This window comes from Paramisgurnus dabryanus, chromosome 18, assembly GCF_030506205.2.
Source record: "Paramisgurnus dabryanus chromosome 18, PD_genome_1.1, whole genome shotgun sequence".
In the NCBI taxonomy this organism is placed as follows: domain Eukaryota; kingdom Metazoa; phylum Chordata; class Actinopteri; order Cypriniformes; family Cobitidae; genus Paramisgurnus; species Paramisgurnus dabryanus.
Window position 1 is genome coordinate 23,485,742 of NC_133354.1, and position 8,932 is coordinate 23,494,673.

At 35.3% G+C, this 8,932-nt stretch overlaps 1 protein-coding gene across 1 annotated transcript in view; it reads left to right on the plus strand.

Moving 5' to 3' along the window:
* grk6 (G protein-coupled receptor kinase 6) overlaps window positions 1-6,484 on the plus strand; it is a 63,893-nt gene extending 57,409 nt beyond the window's left edge. Inside the window, exons 9-16 of the mRNA XM_065287340.2 lie at window positions 108-298; window positions 1,268-1,305; window positions 1,689-1,778; window positions 1,858-2,066; window positions 2,211-2,348; window positions 2,685-2,822; window positions 3,049-3,183; window positions 3,263-6,484. Coding sequence (XP_065143412.1) covers window positions 108-298; window positions 1,268-1,305; window positions 1,689-1,778; window positions 1,858-2,066; window positions 2,211-2,348; window positions 2,685-2,822; window positions 3,049-3,183; window positions 3,263-3,313 — 990 coding nt within the window. The 3' untranslated portion in view covers window positions 3,314-6,484. The remainder of the gene's footprint in view (window positions 1-107; window positions 299-1,267; window positions 1,306-1,688; window positions 1,779-1,857; window positions 2,067-2,210; window positions 2,349-2,684; window positions 2,823-3,048; window positions 3,184-3,262) is intronic.
* The last annotated feature ends 2,448 nt before the right edge of the window (window positions 6,485-8,932 follow it).

Sequence of the window (8,932 nt, forward strand, 5' to 3'; positions counted from 1 at the left end):
AAAAGGATCTAAAATAGTTTTCTTTTTGAAAAAAAATGCTCTGCATGTTCTGCGCTGTGACTATTGCAGATTTATGTATTTATCTACCTTTTTGCTTTTCTCACAAGGTGAGTCTTGCGTACGCATACGAGACGAAAGACGCCCTGTGTTTAGTGCTCACGCTGATGAACGGAGGAGATCTGAAGTTTCATATCTATCATATGGGAGAGGCGGGTTTCGATGAGAAGAGAGCTGTCTTCTATGCTGCAGAGATCTGCTGTGGTTTAGAAGATCTCCATAGAGAGAGGATAGTGTACAGGTGAGAACATAAATGTTAAAGAAATAACTAGGATGCTTTGGTCAGCTGCTGCGATGGTTCAGCAGCGCCGCCATATTAGCAGTCACAAGAATAGCTATCAAACAAATAAATGGGGGAGCTGCAACTTTTTAAAATATATAAAACACAATAACTTTTACATTTCTCAACCGGTTTCAATGATTTTTGTATCTGCGTGTAGTATATACATTTTAAGTCCACAGTTGCTTAGAATCTCAATTATTAAGACTTAAAATGTTTAGACCACCTGTAAACGTGAATGTGTCTCTCATCCACTTGTGATTCGATCTACGAAATCCGAATTTAGGGAATCATGATCGTATTCAGTTGTCATGTATTGATTTGGCTTGCGGAGACACCTCCAATGTAATATAGATTAAAGGCAGGGTGCATGATTTTTGAAAAACACTTTGGAAAAGAGAGTCTGGCCGAGTACCAAAACATACTAGCCAATTAGCCAATCAGCAGTAAGGGGCGTGTCTACTAACCGACACCATTGCCTTGGTTGCGTATGTGTGGGGCAGGTCTATGAAAAGAAGGTCTAGATGCTATTGGGGTAGGGACGTGTTTGTTTAGGTGATTTCACATGTCAACATTGGCTTTCAGAGATCGTGCACCCCGCCTTTAATGTACATGACATGAAATAAATTCTTTGCATTGTGAATTTTGCTCTTTGTGTTGTTAACCCCAACTATTTAGTTTCAGTAAGATCAGCAAATTATATATATATTTTATTTATTTATTTATATTTATATATATACACATATATATTTATATATATTTATATATATTTATATATATATATATATATATATATATATATATATATATAAGATTATTTGAGGATTTATTTGAGTAAAACCCTTTCAGCCACCTCCCTATGCCTGCTCATATGTTTCGCTTTAGGGAACCTATAATACGTCACTAAGTTACTGTTGTTTCCTCTTTTAGGGATTTGAAGCCAGAAAATATATTGTTGGATGATCATGGTAAGTTACTTAAGGCAATTCTTAATGTTATAAAAGTGAGAACTAAGTTATTGAAGACAGAACGTAAAATGTGACCTGTCTGGGAAATCTAGGATCTAATTATGAGTTTAGGAGCATCAAAGTTTGATTTTAATCTTTGACATGACCTAGTCAATATTAAAAACAAAAATTTTTCTATTTTCACACATTATGTAGGATGATTTTATATAGAAAACAGTAAAGCACAAAAATTAACTTTTAGCTGGGTATTCACATGCAGAATTTGTCATTTTTAAAACTGAAGTGCTGATATTGGCCACTAGATGGAGTACCTGCATCACTTCTTCTGAGCTTAACTCTTTGTGTACAGACTGATGTAACAGCACCGTCATATTTTTCATCAGGTCATATACGTATATCAGACCTGGGCTTGGCTGTGCACATACCAGAAGGTCAGACAATCAAAGGTCGCGTGGGCACCGTTGGGTACATGGGTATGTATCTGTATTTTTATTACATTATGAAGAAGCTTTTAATGTGAAGGTTTAGTATGACCTGTATGTATCCCATCAGCCCCTGAGGTGGTGAAGAACGAGAGGTACACATTCAGTCCGGACTGGTGGGCTCTCGGCTGTCTCCTCTACGAGATGATCGAGGGCCAGTCGCCCTTTCAGCAGCGCAAGAAGAAAATCAAACGTGAGGAGGTGGAGCGGCTGGTCAAAGAGGTGGAGGAAGAATATTCCAGCAAGTTCTCCGAAGATTCAAAGTCGCTCTGTAAAATGGTTAGCAATTGATTTACTTTTATGTTATGTAAAGCTTACATGCATACAAAGATATAAACACACTAAAAAAGATCAATGACATCACAATGCTTAGTAGTGTCTCTTTTTTTTGAGCTGCTTATGCATTTTACGTTCATTATTTAGCTGCTAGCCAAAGACCCTAACGAGAGGATTGGCAGCCAGGGGGGCGGAGCCTCCGAGGTAAAAGCCCACCCCATTTTCCGTTCCATCAACTTCAAGCGTCTTGAAGCAGGCATGCTCGAAGCTCCCTTTATTCCAGATGTGAGTATATTAGACATTTGATACAAATAAATCCCTTAATAATGCAAGTCGGGATCACCCTGGCGGGATTTTTTGCAATAGAGTCAACAACATGAGTCATTTTGAAATTAAATCTCATATACATTATTGATTATATTTATATGACATTTATTTTAAAGTAATAAGATGAGTCGCCGTGTGTTATTCGATTCAGACAAATGTTATCTGGGATGAACAAACCTTATAATGTCGCCACTGATCAATCAGAATTAAGCGTGCCAGAGCGCTGTGTAATAGTTGAATGTGTGTTTATTGCATTGTTTGAGCATCGGCATGACTTGTAAACTTTGTCTGCAGCCTCAGGCCATCTACTGTAAGGATGTGCTGGACATCGAGCAGTTCTCCACGGTGAAAGGGGTGGAGCTGGAGCCCAAAGATGACTCCTTTTACAGCAAAGTGTCCACTGGATGTGTTCCCATCCCTTGGCAAAATGAGGTCAGGACTTTGCTCAAAATTTAATCACAGTAAAGGTTTGAATATTTTTAATTCAATTCAACTGTATTTAAACACCACAAATGCTAATCTTAAAGAACTGCAGTTTCTTGGTCTGCCAGTAGGTGGCTCCACCAAGCACAAACTGGAAACTGGCATGTCAATGAATAAATTGCAAAAGTAATTTGTTTGTATTTCTTAAAGTGTGACATTTTATTGACCCATTTAGATGATAGAGACGGAGTGCTTTAAAGAGCTCAACGTGATAAACTTGGACGGCACTGTGCCACCGGACCTCGACTGGAGAGGTCAACCTTCACCCCCACCCAAACAGGGCTTACTTCAGAGACTCTTTGGAAGACAGGTGGGTGAGACCTTCTTTATTTTTGTACTAAAGGCGATATCTGCGGTCTCCAAGTGTTTGACTGCATGTGTCTGCGCAGGAGTGCTGTGGAAACTGCAGCGACAGTGAGGAGGAGCCGACACGTCTGTGAAGGCGTGGCCTGTCCCCTACACCGCTGAGGATCTCATTTGTTTACAGTTTTTGCACATTTGTATTTTTACGATAGCTCTATATAAATATTGGAATGTATATTTTCATTATATAGCCATGCAGTGTATCTTATTTAAAATCATCACGTGAAAAGGACGAAAACGGGTCACGGTTATTGTCCTTTATCATGTGTCAAATACGGCGAGGACAGATCATTCAACACTGAAGCCGACTGACCCGACCGCCGATACATGTCACCAGTACATGCGTATCGCAGCCTCTTTGCGCTTTTCTTTTCTGTTAATTCACACACGTGTACAGTATGCACTCAGAAATATTTGTTTTAAGACACGGGGAGCAAAGGAAATTTGCTTTTGCAAATATTTTTATATTTATATTTTGAATTCTTTTATTTTCTTAAGGTAATGTTGACAATCAAATGACACCATTTGTATTAAACAGTGAAACGTGCATTAATGGATCAAAGAAAAGCAAAAACAGGACGTGACTGAGTAATTTTAACATCATAAATTGCGTGAGGTGACTTGGCTAGAGATACCTAGTAAACCAAATAGGTGCGACTATATAAGTACAATAACATCTGGAGACGGTCGATCGTGCCGATCATGTTGTAAATACAAGACACTCATCTGTAAAGTCTTCAGTGCGTCTTCCTGCAAATTTCTCACTGGATGAATGGGGAAAAAAACATCCTGGTTATAGTTGTGTGTGCGTGTGTTACATACCGAATCAAAACGTGAGGCATTATTATCCATTTATGATATACTTCAAGATATGTGAGCGGTAATAACATGACTTTGTACTTGACATTGTCACATTCAAGCTCTGAAGACTAAAAGACTTCAGTACCCAACACATTTCTACAGATAATCATTGCTTAAAGGTTGACCACGATAATATACATAAAAAATTGTGGGTTTTTAAGTAGTTAATAGTAGATGTAATTTTCATGTGCTGCATAGAATTTATTTGCTGCTTTTTTACACGTAGGTCAAACAAAAATAATTTGCCAAAAATAAGGTTTTTTTTGTTTATTTATTTTTTCTTTGTTATTTTTTTTTATTTTTTTTATCCAATCTCCTGCACTCACAATAAGCTCTTTTTTGCTTGGAAATATGATGGCTTGGGAACTTTCCTCTACATTTGACCTCTTAATGCACTTAAGACCAAACCGGTTACTTTTTTATGTGGTTTTTCATCATAGAAGGTGCCTTTAGAGGTTTTAAGGTACTCATTATTCGAAGTGTTTTTATTCGCTGGCTTAGCATCTTGTTGCGCACACTTTTTTCTCTGTTCTCCATTGTTTTACCTCAAACATTACTGTGCCCTAGCGATGTCCAAACTTTTTTCCAGAACTTTTGTGTATACCTGCAACGAACATTCGGACATCCTCATATCTCGCGAGCAACTCTGGATCTTTGTATTTAAGCCTCGCTGAATGCGCACCGTTGGCGGCCCATAAACTCTAGGCTCTATGATGAAGCGCAACGCTTCAGAAGAAATCCATGGAAGTACCGTCACGTTTTCTCATCTAATCGCAGTTTACATTAATTCTGTCGGACAAACTCAAATACATTCCAGTCTTTACCGTACTGTACAGTTGTATAATGTATTGTTTTGTTTTGTTGGTTTGTTTATTATTTAGCAATAACGAATTTTCTAACTACTATATAAATGTGTACAAAATGACAACATTTCAAATCGAGAGGAAGACGGGACTTTGACTCTGTGTTTTCCTGAGCCAGGCTTTTAACACTGTGAAGTGAAGTGTACATTTCTGTCACAGTACTTTTATTTCTTTGTGCAATACACTTTTTTTGTGTGCCTAAATGCTTATACCTACACTGCATGTGCCCGTTTTCTTTATCATAACCACTAGCGGAGGCCATAATTTCCCCAAAATGAGTGAAATGTTACGTTTTAGCATCTAGTGTTTCTTTTTTGGAAAGGTTGACAACTTCAGGGTCATTGATGATGATATATTAGTTAGGTCATTTCAATAAAACAGGACTTTTTTGGTGAATATATAAATGGTACTGAGAATTAAACATGGCAGTTCTTTAGTATCAAAAAGAGATCTGGACTGTCCAGCCACATTTGTCAGTATTATTTTTACTGAATTAACTTCAGAGTTACAATAAAAAAGACCCCGTAATATGAAAGTAATTCTTTTTGTTGAGTATTAACAAACATTTTAAGCCAAAAATTTACTTGTATGCCTCTATGTCTATGGTGCCATTTTATGCATCATTTTTTGTTAGCAAATGGTACGGCTAGCATTGCTAAATCTCTTTTTTGTTAGTTTTTTTTTAAACGTAGAGGTTTTAAAAGAAACAATGTTAAATCTAAAATATAATCAGAAACATGTTGTGAAGGTTACAGAGTTAAATATGACTAACAGGAAGTGTGTATAAAGTAATAATGATGTATAATCTGAATGATTTGGTTATTCTAAGCCGTCAATTGAACAATAAAGTGTTGTCGCGGTGTCACTGTTATGTTAACTTACCAAAACTGGATCTAAATTTGAGTTGTTTAACTGATGATGAAAAAATTCATGACATATCTGTATTTTTATGTTTTTATGTTTAAGTCCACAGCCCTTTCATTTAAGGCCAAAGCAATGTGTTGTTGTTTTTTTGCAATGTCTTGTATCTGTTCTTGAAGCCTTATTTGTATCTGATACAAACAATGGTTCCTGGATTGCACAGTGAATACTAATTTTTGCTAAACTCAGTAGTTTCTTCTCACTCAGGTTACTTGCATCATATGTTTTTATTTGCTTAATATACTGTATATCCACAGCCTTACTGATAATATATTGTGAAGCTTTATATTTGTCCATTCTGAAGTTGTACAAAAGACATGCCACTGGGAAACGCTGTTTATAGACTTTGATGTAAAATTGTGTTGATGAAAGCAAATGAGTTTGAGTAAATGTCCTTTCTTGTCTAAGCACTGATGCTATTATTTGTTTTGTTTTACTTTACGCTGTGAAGTCTGTTCATTACGCATGACCTCTCATGCAGGTCACCTGTGTACCACGAACTGCATTTTTATTTCGTTTCTCTTTTTTCCTTCAGGCATTTTTTTGCATTAGTATTTAACTTCAATAAATTTTTATTTGGTTAACTTTGTTCTGAACACATTAATACAAAATGTCATTTTGTTTATCCAGATTCTGTTTCATATAGCTATACACTGTCAGAAAATGGTCCCTAGATGTCACTGGAGTGGTATAATATCAAAAAGTGCACCTTTCCACCCAAACACTTCAGTACCTCAGTGTATAGTACTGTGCAAAAGTCTTAGGCCACCATTAGATTTGTTGTTTTTGCAATGTTATAGTGATCATATATAATTATTTATTTAATTAGAATACAACTAGAAAATACAGGACATTTGTATGTAGTATTAAAAACGGTATAAAAGTATAAGCTGAAGTGTCAAGTATTTAGGTTAAACTCCCCTTCAACTTGAGCAATAGCAGGCAGCTGCAGGATCTCTTAAACCTAAATGAAATTAAATCCTAATTTCTAATCGAATGACTTTAGGACTTCAGTCTCCTCAAAAAAGCTCAAGATGTGTTTTTTAGAGAGGTCACACTAAATACTGACTGATGCCCGAGTAAGACATTTAGTCCTGAATTTATTTTTTTTGTGCACACATTTTCTGTACTTTCTGTTTGTATCTTAATAAAAAAGTGAAAAAAATATGGATGGACATTAAAACGTCACAAAAACAACAAAGCTGGTGATGGTGGTGGCCTAAGACTTCTGCACAGTACTGTATATATTGGGACCTAAATAGTACATATTAGGACATTTTTAAAGGGTAAAGCTTGGAAACATTTATTGACTTTTTTTGACAGTGTACTGTACACTCGGAAAACAAATGGTGCTAAATAGCACTAAAAGGGGTTCACTGGCTCGTAATCACAGGGGAACTATTTTAAGTGCCATATAGCACCTGTAATACATTTGTAGAACCATATTGTGCTATATAGAACCATATCTGGTGCTATATCACCCCCGGATGGTTCATCATAGGTGCTTTATAGGTGCTATATAGCACTAAAATTAGTTCCCTTACATTATGATAATGAGCTTTTGGTGCTATTAAGCACCATTTTTGAGTGTGGGCCCTGTAACAAATATTAAAAATGTTCAACATTTTAGTTTGGGCATTTAAATATTTTTTTACATGAAACTTGTCCTGTCCTATCTGGTTATGGTGTTAAATTAGCACTTTAGATTTAGTTTACTGAAAAAGTGAAAAAGAAAATTTGCTATTATTTTACTCACTTTCAGATCATTCAAGATCTAGATTAATTTTCTTCATTTGCACAGACTGTAAAAAAATCTTTTTGCACTTACATTAAAGGGATAGTTCACTTTAAAATGAAAATTCTGTCATCATTTACTCATCCTCATGTTGTTCTAAACCTGTATGAATTTAACACAAAAAAAGATATGTTGATAAATGATGGTAAACACACAGCAGATGTGACCATTTACTTCTATAGTAGGAAAAAATATTTTGAAAGATAAAGGATGAAGAAAATATTTAGAAAAATAATGGTAAGCACACAGTTGACGATACCCATTAAATTCCATCATATTTATTTATTCCTACTATGGAAGTCTATGGTCACTATCTGCTGTGTGTTTACCATCATTTCTCAAAATTATCTTCTTTTGTGTTCATCAGAAAAAAGAAATTCATACAGATTTAGAACAACATGAGGATCAGTAAATGAGGACAGATTTTTCATTTTAAAATGAATAATGCCTTTAACTTTAATAAATTAAGATTTTAGTTTTAGTTGCTGTAACTTATTAAATCTGTAAACTTATAAAACCTATTAAGTTGAATTTGCTTTAGTTATGTCAACTTTATAAGTTACAGCAGTTCATCACTAGTTGATACAGTTGAAGTGACTTGTAAACCCAAGTTGTTAAAATTTAAAAAAAGTTAAATTTAAGTGCGCAGAAAAAAAACATTTTTAACAGTGCAGGTAAGACGATTTTAGCTGAAACTGTGGTTCATGATTGTTTATAAATTGCGAATCCTCAGGTGCCAATACTGTGAAAGTATACTAAAATCAGGCAACACAAAATTAATCCTTGTGCTCCTGACAATATATTGTTACTTACTTACTAAATGAAAAGTATTTACATTGCATTGTTTATGATATTCTGTCTAATAACTTAAACTAATAGCACAACTAGTGCACCTAGAGTACAAATAGTGAAGACAAGTTATGGGGCAAATGTTTAAAACTGCATTTACAAAATGATCAAAATATTTGCCATAGCTGTTACTGGGACAGTACCTTTTAAAAAGATCCTATAAGGTACATATATGTATACATTTGATACCAATATGTAACTCTTTAGGTTTAGGGTAGCACCCCAGTAACAGCTAGTGTGCATATTTGACCCACCAATTGGTAGAAACAATCCAGTTACAACCCATTGTGTTGGATTCATCCCTATTTGATCCAACGCTGGGTAAAAAAACAGCATTTTTTTAGAGTATAGAAAAATAATTTTGGCTGTATTGTACCAAGGTAAGAATGAAATGTTTTTTTTTATTA